This window comes from Bidens hawaiensis, unplaced genomic scaffold (genome assembly GCF_021521415.1).
Source record: "Bidens hawaiensis isolate Kalapana, Puna unplaced genomic scaffold, B.hawaiensis_p1.1 tig00025587_1, whole genome shotgun sequence".
Lineage (NCBI taxonomy): Eukaryota > Viridiplantae > Streptophyta > Magnoliopsida > Asterales > Asteraceae > Bidens > Bidens hawaiensis.
The window spans coordinates 51,913-78,948 of record NW_027494093.1 but is presented as its reverse complement, the minus strand read 5'-3'; the positions used below and the strand labels follow the sequence as shown (position 1 = coordinate 78,948).

The following is a 27,036-nucleotide window of genomic DNA, read 5'->3' as shown; positions in this document are numbered from 1 at the left end:
GCTTTAAGGTTGCTACATATTCTGGTTCCCCATGTCCCAGAAAACAAGATGAAGATCGGTGCCCCCTTAACAACATCTGATGCACCATTGAACTGACACCACTGATCATTGGTTGCTGAACTACTGGGTTTACTACTTATCAGAGTGAATCATTGGTTGCTGAACTACTGGGTTTACTATACGAGACACGAAATGAAATAATCTTACAAGTATACCCGATTGAGAACTACATTATCATGTAAAATTATTCTAAGGTATGGAGTTGAAATTTGGAGACCTACAATGTTTAGATAAAGGGATGAATCAACTTTAATAATGTAGGGCTAAAGAAAATTGTCCAACACTAGTCAAGTCCTATTATTTGACAATGACAACCAACCACCCTATCATTTCCTTATTATTCCTTCTTTCATTAAACGTATACTGAAATTATTTGACTGTAGTAACCAGTAATCATCTTACAAACATTGTGATGGGTTAAGATGATCAAATTTAAGTTGCATACCGGGTAAATCCCATAAATAGCAAAAGCTATTATACGGTAAAAAGAAATATGAGATGGCACAAATATCTATTGTTACTAATCAGACGCTAACATTAGCTCATCCAATTTAAATTGTATTAGATCTCAGACGATTAACATAAATGAATTATTTGAAAGCATGTGAAAAAAAAGAGTGATGCGTAGTTTCAAATAAAACATCTACATAATATCGCATATATTCCATAAATCACTAATTAATTTCAAATCGATGAATTTTCAAAGCGAAAACTGTGTGACGTGCTGAAAGTAAAATATTAACAGACATGCTTAAAGTTTATATCGCAATTGAATTGTTGAAAATAAGAAGAGCTTATCACCATGAAGACTAACCATTACATTTCCATCAATCGAAGAAGTTTTGTCATTTATTATATGTTTGTAACGACCTTACATTTCATTTCCGTATGTTAATATCATATATAAAAATCACAATAATCATAATATAAAGCAGAAATTAACTACCTTTTTAGTAAATTGATTAGATTAATCTCCACTAATAAAAACACAAGCACTAATTTGTGTACATACAAACACCTTTTTGCTCTTGTAAAGTTACTTGCATTCAGTTGACCTAGATGATTGCTCTTCACACACACACATGGTGAGTTCCACAAGAAACCACTATGGTGATGCCCATGCATGTCCTACGTGTCTCAGTCTACGTGGCATAGTAATCACACGTGGAATGAAAGTGAGTGGGTCCCATGTGGACACGTTGGAAGCTCTTTTTGGTAAATGGTGCTAGAGAGTGTGTTAGATAGGCCTAAGTCGTGTGATTTTCACAACCCTTTGGAAAGTAACAACACATACCCACCCACTTTGATCTTAACTTATTTATTAAATTTTTAATTTGTTTGACACCGGTCACCACTGCAAGAAAGTCTTTTTTACCCTTGCCTAGTGTATAATTTACTAAGATAGTGCGTAGTCGGCTGACGACAACGGATGCACACATCAAACAAAAAAACCGAGTCATTTGTCACCTTTCTCCTCCGCATAGGCGACACCTCTACTTGAAATCAGGTTTATTCAAATAACTCAAGTTACAAGATAATTGAAATAATAAATAAAATATTTTATGCATTTTTATCACGCAAAAACAAAAATCATATAGTACGTTCTATTCCAATGACAAGATCAGGTCACTTCAAAATTCATTAATTCAAATTCGATAACATAACCAAATTCCCGAAATTTGATTTGGACAACGACCTGATTCCAATATGCAAACCCCCAATTCAAATCAAATTTCAATTTTTTTAAATATGATTCAAATACTGAACACTCCTGGTTAACACGCTACCGTCATCAACATTTTTCTCCCACTACATATATTTATAAAAATGTCCAATACCTGACGAGTAAAAGAAAATCCATCTTTTTCATAATTTAATCATACCCAAAACTAAATGTAACATAAGAAAAGGAATATATAAATACCTAAAGCCAAGGGCAATATGGTAACTTCACATATAATATTTCTCACTCTTTTAATTTCTTCTATAAAAACCAATCTCTCTAAATAACAAAACAATACAACAATGGCCACCAAAAATGACACCGACGACACACAAACCACCTCCGAATGCACGGTGGAGGAGGTGGCGTTGGTAGTACCCGAAACCGACGACACGACACTACCGGTAATGACATTCCGAGCATGGACACTCGGTGTAGGGTCATGCATAATATTAATATTCCTAAACACGTTCTTCATATACCGAACTCAGCCGTTGGCAATATCCGCGATCCTCATGCAAATTGCGGTTTTGCCTATCGGGAAGTTCATGGCTGCCACGTTACCGACAAAAGAGTATAAGGTGTTTGGTTGGAGCTTTAGTTTGAACCCTGGTCCGTTTAATATGAAGGAGCATGTGATCATAACTGTTTTTGCTAATTGTGGCGTGTCCACTGGTGGCGGTGATGCGTACTCGATCGGGGCGATTACGGTTATGAAAGCTTATTATAGGCAGAGCTTGAGCTTTGTGTGTGGGTTGATTATTGTTCTTACTACTCAGGTATATGTTTTGGTTTTGTTAATTTAATTTGTTTTAGTTTTTGATTATATTTATGGATTGAAATGAAATTGTTGAGAACGTAAACGAGCCAAGCCGAGCCAAGTCTAAGCTTGACTAGGTTGGAGGTCAACTCGTTTTGACTTAGGAGGTTCAGAGGCGGATCTAGTAAAAAAATATTCAAGGGTATGCCAAAAAAATATTTTGGATCCTGGGAGATCATATATAAAACGGAGAAGAAAAAAATTACAGTAATTTTACACTTTACCAAGAAAGTTCAGGTGTATCCCGAGACACCCCTGCTTTCATTGTAGATCCGCATATGGGAGGGTTTGAGCTTGAACTTGGCTTGTTTCGTGCTCTTTTTCCAATGCCTGAGTTCGACTCGTGAGTTATTTATTAGTTATTTTATATACTTCTTATAATATTTTGAAGAAAAAACCCTTAAACGAGCCTAAGCTCGGCTTGAGCTTGTTTAGTACCTTATACGAGCTAGGCAAAGCTCGGCTCGAGCTAGGTTGTGAAGTGTTAATTTAATACAAATAAGTCTAAAAAAGGGGAAAACTTAAAACTATACAAGGCTAGAGTTCTGACTTGATAACTAAACGAGTTTTGGTTGAGACTCGGGCTTGCGTTATTTGCACTCCTAGTTGAGAATTTAAAATAATGGTTTAGATAATGTTTATTGTGGTTGTATTTTGTGACAGATATTAGGATATGGATGGGCCGGGATGTTGAGAAGGTATCTAGTTGATCCGGTTGAGATGTGGTGGCCTTCTAACCTGGCTCAGGTTTCATTGTTTAGGTTTGTGTCATTTCATATTATTGATTTGAAAAGGGGACCTACCAATAGGACCGAGAACCGGCTACATAACTGGTTTGGTTGAGTCTGTATGAACTGGAAACAAAGATATTTTTACTAGCGTTAAAATTATTTATCATGTTGTTTGGGTTTTTAAACCGGTTTGACTAGAAAAATGATTGGTTTTGATAAAACTGGTTTAACTAGTTGGACCTATAGGTCGGACGGTTCAATAACTGGCTTGATTTTTAAAAGTTAACTGATAATTTATTCTGAAAAAAAAGGCCTATTCCTTTTTTGGTTATGGAGTGATGTTTTGGAATAATGAAAAAGTTGATTACATTTGTGCGTCATATATTCGTTTCAACTTCAACTTCATGGAATTTGCAAGTCTTGTTTGTTGTGTGTGAGAATAAGGATAAAAACAAAATGGAATAATGATCGCTGGTTTTCTTCTGCCATCCACTCGCTATCAAATGTCATATTCTGATTACCTATCCACTCAACTCACCAAGACTAGCGCGTTTATGGTACACCTTAAAGTCAACAATATATCAAAACAAGTTAAATTGGTGTCTTTTTACTATGTTTAATAACCAAGTAAGTCTTTTTAAGACAAGATGTTAATAGTCTATACTGATTTTGACTATTTATGTTGGCTTACTCGTGTTCTTTTTCTACAAACAACGTTGAGTTGTTTTGTTTCCACGGATTGTTGAAAAACCATTCATTTAACTTTAAATCCGACCGTTACGTATTATTAGTATAAATAGTAATCTAAGAAAATCAATAATATGCCATAATCTAATATAGTCTCGGAAATTGCTGTGTTTACTCACTTTACTCGTTTAAATTAGCTTTAGTTCACTTAAAAGTTTTCTTTTTCTACTAGATTGTCAGTTAATATGTTGTAATTATATAGTTGTAAAAGTTGTTCAATCATAGGGGTGGACCTAATATTTTTGTCCACTGGTGTCAATTTCTTTTGATTCTTGAATATCTATCAATTTTATTAGAGTATAATTGGGAAGAGATATTTTATATTTGTAAATTATTGTTTTACTTATTTACTTTGTCAACTCTCCCTTAATTATAGGAGAGTTTTATGTATTCTTGTATTATATATAGTCATCAATATACAATCCCTCATTATTGAGGTTGATATTCTTTACATGGTATCACCCTAACACATCGATCCTCTCTCCTTCCTTCCCTACCAATTCGCAGCCCCCTTCTCTTCTTCTTCTTCCATGGCTGAAAACTCTTCTGCTCAATCGGAGTCACTCTCCATGAGCACCTTGCTACATCTTGTCACACTTAAACTTACCCCAACCAATTACTTGGTTTGGAAGAATCACATGCTCCCTATTTTTGCCTTCCAAAATCTTCTCCATCATGTTGATGGATCTCTGCCGCAACCATCCTCTACCATAACCAGTTATAACAAAATAATACTCAATCCCGATTTCAATACCTGGAAGGCCAATTATCAAAAAGCTGTGATTATTCTCAATGCCTCCTTGACCGAGGAGGTTGCCTCGGAGGTCCTTGGTATCTCCGGTGCTCGCAATATTTGGCTCGCGCTTGAATCTGCTTTTAGCAACTCCTCCGTTGAACGCATGTATTCCCTTCGTGACACCCTTCATCAACTTACCAAAGGTACCTCTTCCGTCTCTGATTATAGTCGGAAGTTTAAATCTATTTGTGACCAACTAGCCGCTATCGGACCACCGGTGCTCGAGATGGACAAGTTTCATTGGTATCTTTGTGGGCTCGGTCCATCGTTTGAGAAATTTTCCGTGTCTATTCGGAATGTCAAGCCTGCTCCGTTATTTCGTGACCTCGTCTCTCAAGCCAAGAGCCACGAAATCTTCATGCAAACGATTCACGGTAACACCACTCCTCCTGCGGCCTTCACTGCTCAACATGGCCGTAGGGACTCTTCCTCAAATCGGAATCGTGGTGCTAATAATCATGATGGCCAGAATCGTGGGGGGTCAAACAGTGATCATGGGAACTCATCTCAGAGTCGTAGCCGCTTCTTTGACAAACGGCCACCCAAATGCCAAATCTGCCAAGCCCCTGGTCACTATGCAACATCGTGCCCTGACTTGTACAAGTATGCTAAAAACCACTCCACACCCGATGAGTCTCTTGCAAAGGCATTTCATGCTCAATGCCATGTGACCAACAACACACCAGATTGGAACGTTGATTCTGGTGCAACCGCTCATATGACACCTGAATTTGATTCTCTTCATCAATCCGCTCCTTATCAAGGTAATCATGGTGTCATTTTTGTCAACGGTATGTCGCTCCCTATTACTCATACGGGTGGAGGCCTTCCAATCGGCCACTTATATTATCAATCGGCTTCCCACTTCTTTATTGGATAACAAGTCTCATTTCCAAGTTTTATTCAATCATGAGCCGCAATTTGCTAACTTTCGGGTGTTTGGTTGCCAAGTTTTTCCGTGTTTGCGAGAATACTCAAAACACAAGCTAGCACCGCGAAGTCTTCCTTGCATTTTTATTGGTTATAGCTCTCAATACAAAGGATATTGGTGTCTAGATCCTTCAACATCTCGCATATATGTTACACGGCACGCTCGTTTTAATGAGAAAATTTTTCCATTTACAGGGGTGGTTAATACTAATGCAATTTCTCAATCTGAGGTAACAACTTTTTTGGATGATTTTTCAATTTCTTCTACGCCTATTGTACCAACAAATCAACCTCCAATCTCTTCAAAATCTAATATTGACTCAATTGGTGTTAATGAAACTGGGCCTTGCAATTTATTTCATCCAGATCCACCTCACACTACACCTTCTACCCACCTAAATAACAACCCACCACCTAGCCCATCCCTCAGCCCAACTACTGCCGCTCCCTTACCCGATCCTCCAAGCCCACCTCAAATACACTTGTCAAACCCTCAACCAAATCACGAGCCCGCTGCCTCCTCACCATTTTCTCAGCCGAATAATTCCACTCAACCAACAAACCCAACTTCCACTCATACGATGAATACTCGATCCAAGTCTGGGATATTTAAGCCCAAACACTTTGCGGATCTAGCTTCCCTTTCAAATCACCCCCTACATATTGCATTAACAGCCGTGACAGAACCACGTGGCTGCAAGACCGCGATGAAAGACCCGAAATGGCTGCACGCCATGAATGAAGAGATAATGGCATTGCATCAAAATGAAACATGGGCATTGGTCCCTCGTCCCTCATCTACAAATGTGGTAGGTTCAAAATGGGTTTATCGTATCAAGTATCATTCAGATGGCTCAGTTGAACGATACAAAGCACGATTGGTCGCTCAAGGTTTTACCCAGATTCCGGGACTTGATTTCTCGCACACATTCAGTCCCGTTGTCAAAGCTTCCACCATTCGCATTGTCTTATCTCTAGCCGTTTTAAATGATTGGCAGTTACACCAGCTTGATGTAAAAAATGCGTTTTTAAACGGCAGCCTAAACGAGACAGTATTTATGGAGCAGCCTCTGGGGTTTGTTGATTCCAAATTTCCCAACCATGTATGCAAGTTTTCTAAGGCTATCTACGGTCTCAAACAGGCGCCCCATGCATGGTTTCATCGGTTGAGTTCCTTCCTTGTTTCCTATGGCTTCTCCTGTAGCCGTGCCAACACCTCCGTATTTATTTATCAACGGGATGGTTGTATCATGTATCTCCTTGTCTACGTTGATGATCTTATTCTCACGGGAAGCAATGAACTTCATGTTGGTTCCTTTATATCCCGACTCAACAAGGAATTCGCCACCAAGGATCTTGGAGCCCTCAACTATTTCCTTGGCCTTGAAGTAGCATATACCGATTCCGGTATCTTCCTCACTCAATCGAAATATGCAATGGACATTTTGAAACGTGCTGAGTTGATTGACTCTAAGCCGATTGCTACTCCTCTTGCGCCATTGGAATCATTTACATCGGACGGTGAACAGTTTGATGATCCAACTCTTTATCGATCAATGGTGGGAGCTCTCCAGTACTTGACTATCACGAGACCTAATCTATCTTATGCGGTTAATCAAGTCTCCCAGTTTTTACATGCTCCAACCTGAAGAGGTATGTACCCGCCTCAACACCGAGCAAGGCGGGTCAACCCACAAGATATGGACAAGAGGCTTGAAATCAAGACATTATGAAGGCACAAAGCCAAAACCTATGCGCATGGCGCATATCACACATGCTCAGGCATCATATGCCCAGGCACCACACATGCTCAGGCATCATATGCCCAGGCACACATATGCTCGCGCATCACATATGCTCACGCATATCACATATGCGCGTGGCGCATCAGCGCGCGGCGCATATCACATGCTCGTGCATATCACATCTGCGCATGAAACATCTGCGCGTGAGAATAAAGAGAAGACCTCGCGCATCCTCAGGATTGGCGCATATCACACATGCACATAATCAACCTCGTCCTTATCCAAATCAGGATTAGGGCAACCTTGATTGTGCACGTCAGACAACCTTCCAGAAGGTATCTTTTTAAGGAATAAGAATATGCTGATGTTGACAGCTGCCAAATGAAAGGTGGACAACTCAGCATAACCCATGTGCTACCACGTGATTATAACCAATGAGAAAGCACCAGGTGTCCCAGAAGACACGTGGCGCAGAGCAATTGGAGGAGGCCAACAAGGCTGAGCCCAATCAGTGGAAACCCTAGCACTATAAATACAGCATCAACTCCACAAGGAGAGGGATGATATCACATTCAATCATATTCAATTACATTCAATCAGACAGTTACATCCAATAACACAATCACACAGAGTATTCAGCTATTAAGCAATACTCTCCAGATTTCCTTACTCTGATATTATTATCTTCTCCCACAAATACTTATTCTCACACCGGAGGGTTACCTCAAAGAGGACCCCTCTGTCCCTTTCTGAGGGGTAAGTTGACGGTGCTGTTCATTTTGTAGGTGGAAGAACCCAGATCCAAGAAAACCATCGGTGAAATAGTATAATCACACCCGAGGAAAGTAGATCGTCTACCAGTGAGTCGATCCACGTTTCTTCATTGGCGCCATCCACTGTTACAACGGCAATCAGATCTCATCAGATCTATATATATAAAAAAAATCAACATGGTTTCTGGCGTTCATAACGTTGATCAAGTTCTGGAAGATATTGAACGTGAGGATGTTAATGAGGGACAGCAGTTTCTGAGGGGGCCGCGTGATTCTACGCGCACCACCAGTAACCGTCCCTTCATCACAACTCCTCACGGCCAGACTGAAACTCCTCCAGACGATCTCACGTTACAAAATCTTGCCGGCGCGAAACAAAAAGGACCAATGGGTCCAGAAGATGAAACAAATGATCCTAAAGAATGGCTCATAAACGAGCAGCGGCGTCTAATGGACAAGTACAATGAGATGGTCAAACAGAAAAAGCTAGCCGACTTAACACAAAGGCAAGCGTTTGATAAGCAAACTGTTCATGGAACAAAAAGGCCGCGCGCGCCGGAAGAAGGACATTCTGTTCACACTGCACACACTGAGTTCAGTGATGAAGAAGTGCACAGCATGAGGAAGACGCGAGATACTCATGCAGGAGGCTCACAGCTCCGCGCGCCTGTGAACATGGCGCCTGGAGCCAGAGCCGATCAAGATCTGCACATACCGTACAGCCCACCAGTTAGAGGGCAAGTGGACGTAACCACACCGTACAGACCAGCCATCTTGGTGAAACATTCAAAGTTCACTGAGCGCATCGCGAAGGCTCTCATCCAGCACAAAACCAAGATGCCAAGTGGTTTGGGCAAATATGACGGCACAACAGATCCAGACGATTTCTTGCAAGGTTTTTACAACACGGGAAACCTAGAGAGCTGGACGATGCCAACATGGTGTCACATGTTTGCTCGCTGCCTCACGGGCGCGGCGCGTGTCTGGTTCGAGAGCTTGCCGACTGGGCAAATCGATGGGTTCGAGGAACTATTGGAAAAGTTCCAAGCCCACTTCGTACAGCAGCGCAGACACACGCGCGACCCTGATGACATCATGCACTGCGTGCGCAGGAATGATGAAACGATTGAAAACTACATCACTCGTTTCAATCAGGAGTCTCTGGCAATCGGAGGTATCACTGAGCAACTATTGCGCGTGGCCTTTATACAAGGCGCGCGCAGTGATCAACTCCGCCGAGCTCTCGTAAGCAGAGATGGCATGTCCACCACTTGGGCCAAACTAATGGAAGCATCGCGAGTCTTCGCGAGAAATGAAAAACAAATTGCCCAGGATAGGGTAAGAGAAAGAGCGCATCAAGCTGAGTCACCGCGCAGCAACGAAAAAAGGGGCAAACATAACTCTGTATGGTCCAGGTTGCAATCAACCAGTTTTTCTTCCGCAGAAAAGCAGGCGCAACCAAGCTCACCCCAGCCCCAAAAAGACGTTCGTAGTCGCGGGGAGGGTGACAAGAGGGAGGGCGGCAGAGATCCTAGCAGACCTCTGCCAAGAATATGGACTCCCCTCACTAAAACGCCTTCACAGGTGTTAAGCACTGAGAATGTCCAATTCAAAAGCCCCAAGCCACTACACTACAAGGGACCATCAGACAGTGGCAAGTACTGTGAGTTTCACAAGTCCACAGGACACAACACTGATGCATGCCACCACTTGAAGGATGCAATTGAGAAGGATGTGAAATCAGGCAAGCTGGCTCACCTGGTAAAAAACTCAAGACCAGAAAATGAACAATCAGGAGCCTCAGCCAGCAAGAAGTACAAAAGAATCTGTGTAGCCGAGGGAGGAAGGCAAGGGCAAATGTCAAGAAAGAGAAGCGCGCAAATCCAAGGAGATTGGCGCGAGCAACAAGTCATCTTCCCAAGAATCAGAGGAGGCCCTTCCATCAGCAGTCCTCTTGTCATCACTACACACATTACTCATTATGAAGTGTCAAAGGTCCTGGTGGACACTGGCAGCGAATCAGACATCATGTATGAGCAATGTTTCAGGAAACTAGATCCGGCAGACCAGGCAAGGCTTGAAATTGTGAATGCACCAATCTCTGGTGTTTCAAATGAAATCATTCATCCCCTAGGTCAAATTCAATTTGAGCTAACTATGGGGGATGAGAAACACAAGCGAGCCGAAGTTGTTAACTTCTTGGTCTTGCCCACCACTTCTTGCCACAATATGATCTTGGGTAGGGAAACGATTGCCCAATTCAACGCCATACCGTCGCCAGCGCACGGCGCATTGGGGTTCCCAACACCAACAGGTGTAACTTTTGTATACCGAGATCATTTGTGCGCAGTGACAAGTACTCCGCGGGAAGGGAGGATGAAACTTCCAATGGCAGACAACGCGCCAGAGGAATGGATTCTCAACCCAAAATTCCCGGAGCAGACAATCACAATTGGCGCTACGATATCAGACGACACGAGGTTGAGAATGAAAAGATTGCTCACAGCATATATGTCGGTCTTCACGTGGCAACACTCTGATATGACTGGGGTTCCGCTAGACCTGGCGCAACATTCTCTCAACACCTTCAAGTCTGTAGAGCCAATTGCTCAAAAGAAGAGAGTCATGGGGGATGAGAAGGCGAGGGCCATGAATGAGCAGGTTGAGGATCTATTGCGCGCAAACATCATCCGCCCGATACGATACCAGACATGGGTAGCCAATCCTGTTATGGTAAAGAAAAGTAACGGGTCATGGAGGATGTGCATTGACTTCAAGGACCTCAACAAAGCGTGCCCAAAAGATTGTTACCCCCTACCAAACATCGACGCAAAGGTGGACTCCGTGGCGCCATTCAAGCTAAAATGTTTCCTGGATGCCTACAAGGGCTATCACTAGATTCAAATGGCACCACAAGACGAGGACAAGACCGCCTTCAGAACCGACAAGGGTGTTTTTTGTTACACAAAAATGCCCTTTGGTTTGAAGAATGCGGGAGCCACCTACCAAAGACTTATGGATGCTGTTTTCAGCGAGCAGATTGGAAGAAACCTAGAAGTCTATGTAGATGATTTGGTGATCAAAAGCAGGGAGGAGAAACAAATGCTCAAAGACATCGAAGAAACCCTTAGGCGCCTAAAGGAAGTTAACATGAAGCTCAATCCGAGCAAATGCACTTTCGGCGTACAAGAGGGAAAATTTCTAGGTGTAATGGTCACCAAGGATGGTTTCAAGGTGAACCCTGAGAAGGTGGAGGCCATCCTTGACATGCCCTCGCCATCCACCATGAAAGAAGTCCAGAAGCTGAATGGTAGATTGGTCTCAATCAACAGGTTCCTAGCGAACCATGCAAGCAAATCTACCCCATTTGTCAACACATTGAGGAATTGCTTAAAGAAAAGCCAATTCAAATGGACTCCTGAGGCCGAGCAAGCTTTCAGTGAGATAAAAGAAAGTTTGATAAATTTGCCCGCGCTCACAGCTCCACTTCCTGGTGAAACTTTGACATTGTACCTATCAGCAGAAGAGCGCGCCATCGGCGCAGTATTATTGGTGGATCGCAAGGGAATCCAAACGCCAATATACTATGTGAGTCGGGTGCTGACAGATCCTGAGACGCGCTACTCCATCATGGAAAAGTTAGTTTTGTCACTAACACACGCGTCGCGCAAGCTTCATAGATATTTCAATGGTCATCCCATTGAAGTTCTGACTGGTTACAACATCCAGCAAGTCTTGCGGCGCCCCGCGCTCTCGGGAAGGCTGACAAAGTGGGCGCTGGAATTAGGTGAGCACACAATCGCCTATAAGACCCGTCCAGCAATAAAGGGACAAGTCTTGGCTGATTTCATTGCAGAAGTCCCTGAAGAAAAAATTGAAGAGGCTCAGCGCGAGGTAGACCCTCCGCGAGCCAATGATGAAGAAAATGTTTGGAGTTTGTTCACTGACGGAGCTTCAAACAACGAAGGGTCGGGCGCAGGCCTCAAGCTGGTGGATCCAGAGAATCATGAATATACTTACGCCATCAGGTTGGACTTCAAGAGCACCAACAATGAAGCTGAGTATGAAGCCTTGCTGGCTGGCCTCCGCATCGCGCAAAAATTCGGAGTTAAAAATCTAGAGGCCCATGTTGATTCATACTTGGTAGCAGCACAGGTCAATGGCCTTTATGATGCCAAGGAGAACACCATGCCTCTATATCTAGAGCAGGCGAAAAAGCTCATCGAGCAATTTGACTGCTTCAGAATCATTCATATTCCGCGCAGTGAAAACAAATCTGCCGACGCGCTGAGTAAGATGGCATCAACCAGTTTCGATCACTTTGGCAAAGATGTCAGGGTAGAAGTAATGAGCAACCCATCGGTGGGAGCGAAGTCTGTCCTTGTAACTCATACAACCCCTTCATCATGGATAACTCCAATAATGGAATTCTTGAAGGAGGGAAAAGTACCGGACAGTCGCGCACAGGCGAGGAAGATAAGACACAAGTCGCAGAACTATGAACTGCTTGATGGTACATTATATCGACGCTCTTATCTGGGACCGCTCATGAAATGCCTAGATGCTGAGGAAGCAAGCTATGTGATCAGAGAGATACACGAAGGAATCTGTGGAATTCATGCTGGCCCGCGCATGGTGGTTGCCAAGGCAATGAGCGCAGGTTACTATTGGCCAGGCATGTACTTGGACGCTCTAAAGGAGATCCAAAAATGCAAAGCATGTCAGAGCTATGCGCCAAACACCATGCGGCCAAAGAACAACTTGATTCCAGTAACCTCAGCATGGCCTTTCCACAAATGGGCAATCGACATTGTGGGTCCCCTACCGCAAGCGCCTGGGCGAGTAAAATTTTTGGTAGTGGCAGTAGATTATTTTACAAAATGGGTTGAAGCCAAGCCACTAGCAAAAATAACAGCCGAAGCGATGAAGCAGTTTATCTGGAGCCACATCATATGCCGTTTTGGCTTGCCCATGGAAATTGTGAGCGATAATGGCAGGCAATTCACTGACAAGAAGATATCCAGCTGGCTCAAGGAATTGCGCATCAACCAAATTTTCACTTCAGTTTATCACCCTCAGGGGAATGGACAAGTGGAACGCGCGAACCAAAGCTTGTTAAATGGGCTGAAGAAAAGGTTGGAGGGAGAATCCCATTCTTGGGTCGAAGAGCTACCTAATGTCCTGTGGGCACACAGGACATTAAGCAAAACCAGCAATGGCGAATCCCCGTTCAGCCTAACCTATGGAACAGAGGCAATGATTCCAGCAGAAATTGGATGCCCATCCCATAGAGTGCTCATGATGAGCAAGATTGATAACGAGCGCGAAAGACGGTTGGATCTCAACTTACTTGAAGGGCGCAGAGAGGCGGCTATCATCAGTGAAGCCAAGTACAAGAAAAAGCTGGAAAAATATTACAACCAGCGCGTGAAAGAATGCCACTTCAAGAAAAATGATTTTGTCCTTCGAAACAATGAAGCTAGCCGCGCGATACCCCCGGGAAAAATGTCCCCCAATTGGGAGGGACCTTATCAAGTCTCGGAAGAATTGGGAAAAGGCGCATACGCTTTAAAAGATTTGAATGGAAAGAAGATCCCGCGCGCATGGAACGCGGCACAGCTTAGAAAATGTTTCATGTAAAAATGTCAAGTTTGTAATCAAGGCTTTTTAAGCCATTATAAATAATGATACGCGCTATCTTCTCTTAATGTGGATTCTATTACCTTTTGCATACATGTTTCACACTTCCCTTTATTAGTTTTGAGCAATATGACAACATTGTATTGACATCAAAATGAAATAAAACGAAGTAAAACATACATGCGCGAGCTTTAAGCTCAAACGCGTTAACGAGTCTTAACTCTAAAACGTCAGGGCCTTAGCCCAATTCTATTACCTTTTGCATACATGTTTCACACTTCCCTTTATTAATTTTGAGCAATATGACAACATTGTATTGACATCAAAATGAAATAAAACGAAGTAAAACATACATGCGCGAGCTTCAAGCTCAAACGCGTTAACGAGTCTTAACTCTAAAACGTCAGGGCCTTAGCCCAATAATGTGAGCCTTAGCTCAAATCACTCACAACATCCATCCTACATACTGCGCACCCTGACCATAAAAATACCTAAACACAACTAAGGCAAAGAAAATGCCAAAACATAGTTGTTAAGGTCTCAGGTCGAGGTCGCGCATGAAAATGTAATGGATATCTGAGTAACACATATTGACACGTAAAGGCTAAAAAATTCATAATTCCATGCGCGAAAACGTCGCGCAAAAGAGGAATAATGAAAACGCCAAGGCGCGTGTCAACATAATCAAGATATGAAAATATCACTTACAATATGACAAGGATTAAGTATAATAAATTCCTTACAACCTTGTTCTTATTCCAACGTGCAAGCATATCTTATATTCAACAAGCAAACATGCGATATAAAGAAATGAATGGGAATGCGCAAGATGCGAAGAAGGGAAAAACAAAATTTCATTCCAAAGCATTGAAATTTACAAGTTTACAAGATGAGATACAAACTACAAATAAAAATAAAAAACATGAAGGGCTTCTCAAGTCTCCACGTTGACATCAGCCTCTTCATCATCCTCATCATCGCCCTCAGCATCTGGCGCAGCCTGCTCCTCGTCATCTCCAAACTGACCATAGTCAAGTTCTTCGTAAAAAATGGAGTGTTCTATCACGACAGTGTCAGGAGCAGATCCTTTGGCCACGCCAGAGCCGCTAGCAGGAGCAGTATTCCCCGCGCCATCATTGCCGCCGCCAGCCCCTTCGCACTCATCAAGTAATTTCTTTAGCGCGACGAGATCGGGCTGGTCAGCAAGCGCGGATATCTGCAAATCATAAGGAAAAATATGAGTACACACATACTTCGAAAATAAATCAAAGTAATCTCATTAAAGTTAAAGTACCTGCGCAAGGATGGGAATGGGAGTATTCATATACTTCTCCCCCATCGCGGCCATTTCCGCGCAGGCAGCGTCGCTCTGATAAGGGTACTCGGATGGGTTCTTCTTCAACATGCCATATTCATAGCCATCCGTAAACCCTTCAGCTCGACCCACCAAGCGCGCGGCAGCGTTGCAGTCCATCACAAGGGCCTGAAACTCATCTGAGTATTTCATCGCGAAAGCGCAACGAGTCATGCCCTGTGAGATTAGCCATTGGCGATCCTGCGCGAGGCCAGCAACAGACGTCTCGAGGGCAGGAACCTGAGAGTTTAATAACTCAACAGTTTCCTTAGTCTGTTTTAGCTCCTCTTTGTCGGACGCTGCTGCCGCCAGGACTTCTTCCTTCTCCGCCCGCGCAGCATCAAGTGCTTCCTGGCTAGACGCTGCCGTCGCCAAGGCTTCATCTTTATCGGCCTGCGCGGCCGCCAGCTCCCTCTTCAGGCGCGCAACCTCACTCTCCAGTGATGATTTTTCAGTGATAGACTGGACAAGAGCTTGGTCACGCGCCTCCGCCTCCAGCTCCAAGTCGCGCGCTCTGCGCGAGTACTTGGCCGCCTCCGCCTCCGCCGCCTGCAGCTTCTCCCGCGCAGCCTGAAGCTCATGACCGCGCTTCACGAAGGCGCTGTTGGCACTTGCTCTGTTCTCACTGAGCTCTGCTTGGAGCTTCTCAGCTCTCTCGCGAGCATCAGAAAGATGCCAAGCAGACACCTTAGCCTCTTGCTTGGCTTCCGCAAGAGCATCACGTACTTTTACGTAATCATTGCGAAGCTCTTGGGAGGCAGCAACGAAGGCCGACCCAGCAAACATATGATCGTTGAGCAAGTCGTCGCGAGCGCGGTCCTCCTGGAACCTCCTTTCAGATGGAGGCACAGCATGAGCCCAGAATTCCGCACACACACCCATTGACCGAAATATGTTGTCTTCAGTAATAGTCCATCTCGGGCGGTAAATATGATCGGCTTCCTGCAAAAACAAAGTAATTATCTAAGTCAACACATTAAGATGGAAGTCCGCGCAGCGGAGCAAAAAAGAACCTATACCTGCGGGGATGAAGCAGAAAAGTCAGCGCCAGCCCCACGAGAAGGCTCCGCCGCGAAGCCTCGTGGCGCTGCAGGACTGGCGCGACCGCGGTCGGAGTCTTCAACTTCAAACTCCTCATCCTCCTCGAAAACAGGCCTTTTCTCCTGAGACCTAGAGCCAAAATCGGTCTCGCGAGGAGGGCTGTGCGCAGGAGGAGGTGAGGGAGGTCTCGACGCCGCCAGGTCGGCGCGCAAAACGGCCTCCTGCTCCTGAGTAATCCCAATGAGGGAGATTCTACGCTTGCAGGAGCAGGAGCAGAGCCAACGACGCTGGCACCGGCGCCAGGAGTGCCGCCAGCAGCTTGTGCGCCAGCTACGGCTTCTATGAAAAAATCAACAATAAGAATTGGTTCATGACTTGATCTAAAAGAAAGTCAGAAAAAAAAAGAGCGCAATACGTACCTTGGCGCAACTCCGTTCGCGAGGCAAACATCGCCATGAAGTCCATTCTACCCTTTTTCGAGGGTAAAACAGGGGACTTCGAAGCGACCTCAGGCGCAGCCTCGACATCTTGTGGCGCTGTCGCCGGCTCTACAAACATTTGAGAGAGCAAACATTCATTAGGATCGCGCTCATAGAATCATGAAGGATAAGCAAAGTATACCTGTCGAAGGCGCAACACCGCTTCCCTTTTCCGCCGCGCGAAGGGAGGAGGTAGCGCCACCATACCTCAGGTGGACAGGAGGTCTGCCCACTTTTTGAGGCAGGGAGGACAAGGAAAACTTGGTGGTAAACACCTGGGTTTTCTCAGGTCCCTTCGCCTGAGTAGGGGGATCCTGAACAACAGGGGCATCATTTTTCTTTTGTTTCTTACTGGCCCCTGCGCCAGTTTTCCCCTTAGCTTTACGCTTTAGTTGGGGCGCCTCCTCCTCCTCCTCCTCTTCCGCGAGCTCCAGCTCGTAGTTTTCGAGCGCATCTACAATACACGCAACAGAAGTGTTAGCAAAATTTGGTATTATAAAGGAAAATGCATAAGTACAAAGGCTTACCAGGCGCATCGCTGTCGAAGACAAATCCCAGATCAATAGGGATGAACATGTCATCAAAGCGATCGGGGAAACCAACCTCCCCAGCGCCGAGCGCGACGGAGCCACCCTCCATATGCTCATCATATGCGGCGTGGATATACTCCTTGGTGACTGCACAAAACAAGTCAAATGATATCAGCAAAAAGAATTATATTCGCGCAGAAGTAAAGCAATGAGATTAACTTACACAAGCCGTCCACTTGGATAACGGGCTCAGTCGCGCTGTCCGCCCACCTCCTGCTCATACCAACCCCCACTAGCGCCTCCTCACAAATGTTCTTGGCGGGGGATGGTTCAGCGGTCAACTTTTTAACCCAGGCGCCAGTTGGGTTCTTGAGGACACCCACATCCGCAGGCGCAGAAGAAATCGCGTGCATGGTCATGCGGATGGGGATCACACCAGCCCTTATATAGAAAAACCTCTCAGACCAGTCATGAAGGCTCTTGAATGAAACAGTGGAGCACTTCACCTTCTGACTGCGAGGAATAAATGAGAACCAAGAATCTTGGATCTTGGGCTTGTAAAAAAACTGAAAGCGCCGAGGTGTGGGCTCCTCGCGCTGGGATTTGCACATGAACTCAAAGTGAGTCATGCGCACAAGTCCAAACGGATGGACTTGGGATATATGAATCCCATAAAACTTAAGCAGCGCACCCACAAACCTTGTCATCGGGAGACGAAGGTTGCAGTGGGTGAAAAAGTGGCTATAAAGGGATATATAGCCGGTGGGCGGGTCCGCCGCCGTTTGCCCGGCCACAGGCAACATGCAGCCAAACAGAGGGGGAAAACCCTGAGAGGCGATGAGGCTGTCAAGATCGGCCTGCCTCAATTTGCAGGGGATTTCATTCCACCTCTTCACGGCCTTGGTCCTCCCTACCTCCTCCGATGAGCCCTCAGCAGCCTTCTTCCCCTTGCCGGTCTTCTTCATTGTAGACATTACTAACGATTTTCTACGGCAATGGATGGGGGAGATTGTGCTGTCTGAGCTATCAGACATACAACTGTGACAACGAGCAAAGGATGATCTGAAGAACAGAGACCTGGAAGCAGAAGACAAGTAATCGGAATAGAAAGAAAGAAAGAAAAGAGATCAGAAGAATAAACAAGAAGATGAAGGATAAAAAAACTCTAAGGGCTGGATTTTATAGGCCCAGGAGAGAGAAATATTGGTGCTGATCGGACTTCACGCGCCCCCACTCGCAGGTGTAAGCCAACGCGAGCGCGACACGTGTCCCTGACACTGTGTGAGGGGACACGAAAAGAAACTTTACAGCTGCTGCCAGAGTTCACGCGCCACCACTCGCAGAAACGGAACAACGCGAGCGCGACACGTGTCCCTGACAGCATGTGAGGGGACACGAAGGGCAACTGTAGCACCTCGAGCACACGAAAGGTCTGACACGTCTACATCACTGACCCACGTCAGCAACAACCAACCACGTACAGGGACGATTCGTTTTCAACTAAAAGGATAGAATTTCGCGCAACGATGAATAATAAGAAGAAAAAGACAACCCCTACTAAAAGAGCAAACTATTTAGTCTAACATCTGTCTTACCTCGCTCGCGCGAGACAAGACACACATTAGACTGGGGGGGCTTGAAGAGGTATGTACCCGCCTCAACACCGAGCAAGGCGGGTCAACCCACAAGATATGGACAAGAGGCTTGAAATCAAGACATTATGAAGGCACAAAGCCAAAACCTATGCGCATGGCGCATATCACACATGCTCAGGCATCATATGCCCAGGCACCACACATGCTCAGGCATCATATGCCCAGGCACACATATGCTCGCGCATCACATATGCTCACATATATCACATATGCGCGTGGCGCATCAGCGCGCGGCGCATATCACATGCTCGTGCATATCACATCTGCGCATGAAACATCTGCGCGTGAGAATAAAGAGAAGACCTCGCGCATCCTCAGGATTGGCACATATCACACATGCACATAATCAACCTCGTCCTTATCCAAATCAGGATTAGGGCAACCTTGATTGTGCACGTCAGACAACCTTCCAGAAGGTATCTTTTTAAGGAATAAGAATATGCTGATGTTGACAGCTGCCAAATGAAAGGTGGACAACTCAGCATAACCCATGTGCTACCACGTGATTATAACCAATGAGAAAGCACCAGGTGTCCCAGAAGACACGTGGCGCAGAGCAATTGGAGGAGGCCAACAAGGCTGAGCCCAATCAGTGGAAACCCTAGCACTATAAATACAGCATCAACTCCACAAGGAGAGGGATGATATCACATTCAATCATATTCAATTACATTCAATCAGACAGTTACATCCAATAACACAATCACACAGAGTATTCAGCTATTAAGAAATACTCTCCAGATTTCCTTACTCTGATATTATTATCTTCTCCCACAAATACTTATTCTCACACCGGAGGGTTACCCCAAAGAGGACCCCTCTGTCCCTTTCTGAGGGGTAAGTTGACGGTGCTGTTCATTTTGTAGGTGGAAGAACCCAGATCCAAGAAAACCATCGGTGAAATAGTATAATCACACCCGAGGAAAGTAGATCGTCTACCAGTGAGTCGATCCACGTTTCTTCACAACCATTGATCATTTCAAAGCAGTAAAGTGAATACTCCGTTATGTCAAAGGTACTCTCTCGTTTGGTCTTACTTTGCAGAAGAGTTTTCGGCCATGGAAGAGGAAGAAGAGAAGGGGGCTACGAATTGGTAGGGAAGGAAGGAGAGAGGATCGATGTGTTCGTGGCCTAAACAGAAATAGAATCATAACAAACGTGTAAATTTCTTTTGGTTCTTGAATATCTATCAATTTGAACTATAAAATTTCTAGTCAACTTTGGTGGTCATTTTAAACGTATGTAATAAGCTCATTTTGTTTTGTAATGGTTTACTTGAGTGATGCCGTATGGTCCTTTTTATGTCGTATGCCCATTTTTCGGGCCAGGTTAGTCACCTTAACATTTATATAGCATTTTCTGAATTTATCATTTATATATAAACTTAAGAAATATATAAATAAGTGGGTTGAAGAATTTTAGCAGTTATTAACTATCTAATAAAATTCAGTAAAAAGTGTAAACCAAATCAAATAAAAAATATGTATATAAACTTTTAGTAATTAATTAAAACAAATCCAGTTAAAAAAAATATAAGAAATATGTTGCAACTCTCTTAACCAAATACAATAAAAGAATTTTGAAAAATAAAAAGCAACTATTTAAATCAAATCCAACATATGAGATTATGAGCGAGTAACCACCAAACCAAAGAAAATGATCGCGTTGCGTTAAATTGTAGTGTCATTAAGCTGTGGCGTCACTCAACTTTCGGGTGACTTTGTATGTCATATTTCCTACAGTAATAACAATTTGGTATAATTTACTTTTTTAACGGTCTAGTTTTAGTTTAAAAACGAATAAAAACTGTTAATAATAGTTTGATTCACATTTAACCAAAATTGAATTATAACATCTAATCAACACTCAAAGCTCAAAAAATAATCATTACTTGCTAAAGTGTTTTAACTTCATAATTTGCAGGGCATTACACGAAAAGGAATCCAAAGCACAAGGCATGACAAGGATGCGATTTTTCATGATCTTCCTAATTTTAAGCTTCGTATATTATGCATTTCCAGGCTATCTTTTCGAGATCTTGACCTTCTTCTCATGGGTTTGTTGGGTCTGGCCCCACAGCATAACCGCCCAACAAATTGGGTCGGGTTACCACGGTCTTGGTGTCGGGGCCTTCACCCTTGATTGGGCCGGCATTTCAGCTTACCATGGAAGCCCATTAGTCGCACCATGGTCCTCCATAGTCAACGTTGGTGTCGGGTTCATAATGTTCATCTACATCATTGTGCCCCTTTGTTATTGGAAATATGACACATTTGATGCCCGCAGATTTCCAATATTCTCCAACAAGTTGTTTACCCGAACTGGGCAAGAGTATGACACCACTCGAGTTTTGACCCCGCAGTTTGACTTGAATGTGGCCGCTTACGAGAGTTACAGTAAACTATATCTGAGCCCGTTGTTTGCGCTTTCAATTGGTTCAGGGTTCGCAAGGTTCACTGCAACACTCACGCATGTCGCTCTATTTAATGGCGGGTAATTGATTATCCTAATCATATCTTGTTTTAACGAGTTCTCTTATTTTTTTTACATAGGGGTATTATTTAACTTTTGTTTTTTTCTAATCACATGTGACATCTATTATAAAAAAAATTAGAGACACAAATTTGTTTGTTTCCTTTTTCTTACCATGTTTCGATATAAATTTTGTTGAATACCAAGTGGTATTTAAGACCTATATCGAACCGTGGACAACAAAATTAAGAACCGTGGACAACAAAATTAATTTAACTGAACACAAAGAATTTCAAAATTTAAAATTATCCATTTCTATAAGACACAATTACGTTCTTGGTCTCTGATGTCTATCTAAAGTAACAAGATTGGGTACTAAGGTTAAAAATTCACATTTATATGTCCTAAGGTTTTAATTTTGTAACAATGTTACATACTAACTTTAACTTCCGTTAAATGTTAACATAAAGTGCAAAAAAGCTCAGGGCATTATTGTCATTACACATTCTCACTAAAATCTTTGGCATATTTGTGTTTTGGAATTTCACGATCTGATTAGTATGACAACTAGTGATTTACCGGTGCGTTGCACGGCAAATTCGGTCAGTAAAACTCATGCATTACGAGTCAACGTGAATTCAGTTTATATTAACTGCATTCGTTATGGTACCATAACTAAACCTAAAAAATAAATTTATCAAATTAATATATTTAAAACAAAAAAAACCAAAAAAAGGAAATCAGCGGCGCTCATATAACATTAAAAACACCATATTTTATGACAATATTTATTCAGTCGGTAAAAGCGGGAGTTGTGTTGCGACGTCGAGTTGATGCATATTCGGTGGTATTGATTACGTTCGTAAAGGTAACTTAAGAAAACCCAAAATATTGATTTGTTGAATTGACATATAAAAGGATTAACATACGAAAAAAATAAAATATTTAAAAATGTTGTTTATTCGGTCGATACAAATTATACGTTGGTGAAACCCGAGCGTTGAAGCCTACGCATGGTAAACCTGTGCGTTATGACGGTAAGTTGACGCAAATTATGTTAACTTTTGACATAATTTAAAGTTGGTACATAACATTGTTACAAATTTGAAACCTTAAAACCCATACTTGTAACTTTAAAATCTTAGTACCCAATCTTATTAGTTTTATGTCTTTCTAAAATGAAATTCAAATAAAAAATGAATTATACCATATTTTAATATAGGGAATATCTCATAGGATAATAACCAACTTTCAAAAGTGTTTCAATTATGTCACTCATTTATTTTTTTTCTCAAATCGGGTCACTAAATCTTCAAATCGAGTCTCACCGATTTTTTTGTGCGTTAAGAAAGAAATGGAGGATAAGATGTGGAGGTCAGAATTTGCAATATATGTAGTTATATTTTTAAAAATTTTAAAAACATTAATTATATTAAAATTCAAAAATAAAAAATAAAATCCACACACCACTCAACGTCAACATAAAAAGAAAAGATAAAAAGATTTCCTATGTGAAACAAAAAGAAAAACGCTAAAAAAACATGTTAAAACCTTTAGTTTAATAAAATATGAAAGTTGAGTGACCTAATTAGAACATTTTTTAAAGTTGAGTGACCTAATTGAAACACTTTTAAAACTTAGTTACTATTACATGAAATTGCACTAATATAACACCCCAAGTAATCGCCTTATCAAAACTACCCATTTTAAAAATAATTTCAAATCACAAATGCTATTTGTTAAAAGTTGAATAAATTAGTAGTTTTTGTTAATTTAAATCTGTGATTATGTTAGGGATATATGGAAGCAGAGTAAATCAGCAATTCAAAATGCAAAACTCGACATTCATGCAAAACTAATGAAGAGTTACAAACAGGTACCACAATGGTGGTATCTGGTTTTACTGTTTGGAAGCATCGCGTTATCACTACTCATGTGTTTCGTCTACAAAGAAGATGTGCAACTTCCATGGTGGGGCTTTCTGTTCGCGTTTGCCCTTGCATTCATTGTCACTCTCCCGATTGGTGTCATTCAAGCTACTACTAACCAGGTTTTATTTTATATTATTGATCAACTATATGTAGGGGTACAATGAGAATAATTACAAACGGAATTTAATCAAATCATTTATTCTAATTATAGCAATGAATAATAAAAACAACATCAATAACTCAATATATTATGTGATACAGCAACCTGGATATGACATCATAGCACAATTCATATTTGGGTATATTTTGCCGGGAAAACCCATTGCTAACTTGCTTTTCAAGATCTATGGGCGAATCAGTACAGTTCATGCTCTTTCTTTCTTGGCTGATCTTAAGCTTGGGCACTACATGAAGATCCCGCCTCGATGCATGTTCACAGCACAGGTTTGATTTGTTTTGTTGCTACGACCTAACATCGCCAACAAATTTATGGGTGCAAATTTTTGACATGAAACAAACTTAACATGAAATTATCAAGTTTAAGTTTAGTTTAAAAGGGTTCGAGTTGAACCTTAGTTAAACGGGTCATGTGTGGCTCGTTTCTAGGGGTGTTCAAGAAATCCGAAATCCGAAAAAATTCTGAACCGCAACCGAAACCCAAATAAACCGATCCGAATAACTAATTCGGATTCGGATTTGGAATTTTAAAAAAATCGGATTGTTCGGATTATTCGGATATCCGTTTAATCCGATTAAAAAACATGTTTTAGTGATATTTTCCGGTTTGGTATATTTATTAGACTATTATTTGAAGTTTAAACTTTAAATTTGTGTTAAAAGTAATTCGTATTTTCCGGCTTGTATGTTGATTGTGATTCTAAACTATTAAGTGTTAGGAACAAAAGAATCGGAGATTTTTTTAGGTTTATTTCGGATAATTTCGGATTATTCGGATATTATCCTAATCCGATCCAAATTGAATTCGGATAGATTCGGATCGGAAAGGAATATTCCTAATTCGGATCAGATCGGATCGGATTTCGGATAGGGTCCAAAAATTTTCAAATCCGAATAATCCGTTATCTGATCCGATGAACACCCCTAGGCTCGACCTAGCATCTTCACAGGTTTAACCCATTTAGTTGTATGCTTATTTTTTTCTAATGTATAATATGTTATGGGGGCCGCGTACGGGATACCCGGCGTTACTAAGTTGGCCGTTCAAAAAAAAAACTGATTAGGTACTTTCTACCCAAATCTAGAAGATATAAGACAAATTAAACATATCTTATAGATTAAAAACATTTTTTATATACATTTCAATATTTTTTTTGTAAATATGCCATTTTAGGACAACTATTTGTAAGCAATAAAAATTAGGGTTTGAATCAAATACAAACTATATTAACTAATTGTGAGAATCAAGTAGAACAATTATATATACAAATAGAGTAATTACGTAATTACATCTTAGAGTAATTACGTAATTACTCTACTTATATATAATTACTCTACTTGATTCTCACAATTAGCACGTTCATTTAATTTGTACGTTAACTTCCCCCATAAAAATTAAGCTTAAATTGATCATTTTTGTGTCAACATGCAAAAACTCACCCCCATGTTGTGATTCATGTGTCTAAACCTTTTTCACGTTCAAGTTCGTGTCAAAATTCCCGTTTTCGGGTAATTTATATCCAAATTTAGAATATAAAGAGTAATCACTAATCAACACCAGTTTTTAAAGTCAAAAATCTAAATATGATTATATTATATTATATATAGTTATACACATTTCTATATTTTGGTGTAAATTTGTAATTGTAGAATATTAATATGCAAAAGAAAAAGAAAAGAAATTTGGGGTTGAGCGGGTTGTGTTCGTGTCAACCCGCAAAAACTAATTTCAGGTCGGGTTCATGTGTCTGAACTGTTTACCATGTTCAAGTTCATGTCAAATTTTCTTGCCTGTGTCTACTTCAACTTGTCAACATGTAAACACGACCCATTTAACAACCCTAACTATAATTGACAGTTGGTAGGAACCCTCGTTGCCGGGACAGTAAACCTCGCGGTATCATGGTGGATGTTGGAAAATATCGAAGACCTATGCAACATTGACGGACTTCATGATGATGGCCCATGGACATGTCCCAAATTCAAGGTCACATTCGATGCGTCTGTCATATGGGGACTCATCGGGCCCGAAAGATTATTCGGTCCCAATGGTTTATATAGAAACCTCGTATGGTTATTCCTGATCGGAGCACTTTTGCCCATACCAGTATGGATAATGAGCAAAATCTACCCCGAAAAGAAATGGATTCCGTTGATTAACATACCCGTTATATCATACGGGTTTGCAGGAATGCCACCTGCAACGCCAACAAACATTGCCAGCTGGCTAGTAACCGGAATGATATTTAACTATTTTGTATTTAAATATCGTAAACAATGGTGGCAGAAGTACAATTATGTCTTGTCGGCTGCGCTTGATGCGGGGACCGCATTCATGGGGGTGTTATTGTTTTTTGCTTTGCAAAATGAGGGTGTTGATTTGAAGTGGTGGGGTGCACAAAAGGATCATTGTCCTTTGGCAACTTGCCCGACTGCCCCCGGGATTAATGTGACCGGGTGCCCGGTTTTTTAGGGGTGGCTATAGGGAATGAAATAAGGGGGACAAACATGTTTGTAGAAAGCAAGTTTGGGCTAATTGGTTGATGTAAATTGGTTGTGTAGACTTTGATTTGTTTGTGTTTTGTATTTGTGTTACTATTTTGGAGTTTTGGGCAAGGTTTTACCTTTAGTATGTATTGCATTACGAGCAATTTTGTGACAACTTTTTGTTGTGTAATAATAGTCAAAAGTAATTTTGGTAAACAATGGTCGATCATGATCTTAGATGAGTGAGTTCATAAAATGATGCTTTAAACCTTAATTATAATCCACATGTTATGAGAATCATGTATGAAATATGTTTGGATGAAAGTTTTAATGAATTTGTGCTAATGCACAAGAGTCAAAATGGAATTTGCATCTAATCTTACTTTTAAAATGCCAAATCTATGAAACTATGGTTAAATAGGTTAATTGGTATTTTAGAAAGTGTAATAATATGGTTAAGCTATTTTGAAACTAAATAATCGACATGACAATGAAAAATAGAAACTTGTAGAGAACAAGATACGTATAATCTATAACAATTGTAACATGCTGGGACATTTCAAATTAGCATGCTTCTTACTTAGTGATATAGAAGAAAATGAGAATGAAAAAACAGATAACAAGAACACTTTTCCCTTAAAAACTAAAAAAAAATCTTTATGAGTGTTCGGTTGGACTGGCACATGCACAATATGGGTTAAAAGGGCGTACTCGGAAAACCAATTCGAGTAGAAAGGGAACTTCTAGAACACCGCACCTTTGGTTCGACAAAGTAATACGGTGAAACAAATCGGCTAAAAGTACCCGAAATGTTTTCGAATAACAATATTGCTTTGTTTTGAAATGTGAAATTGGGTAGCTTAGAAACTCTTACCCAATTGAATCCAAGGTAAAAAATGATGTGTAACCATTTTGATCCAATGGAAAAGGTTGGCTATATATCTT

General features: G+C 41.7%; 1 protein-coding gene across 1 annotated transcript; it reads left to right on the top strand.

Annotated features, from left to right (window-relative positions):
• Positions 1-2,050: 2,050 nt before the first annotated feature.
• On the top strand, positions 2,051-26,188 carry LOC143571828 (oligopeptide transporter 3-like). The gene is made up of 6 exons (XM_077057151.1): positions 2,051-2,562; positions 3,267-3,364; positions 20,948-21,517; positions 23,291-23,546; positions 23,689-23,871; positions 25,463-26,188. Exons 1-6 carry the CDS (start codon positions 2,086-2,088, stop codon positions 26,075-26,077), a joined length of 2,199 nt encoding a protein of 732 aa, XP_076913266.1. The 5' UTR covers positions 2,051-2,085; the 3' UTR covers positions 26,078-26,188.
• Positions 26,189-27,036: the final 848 nt, after the last annotated feature.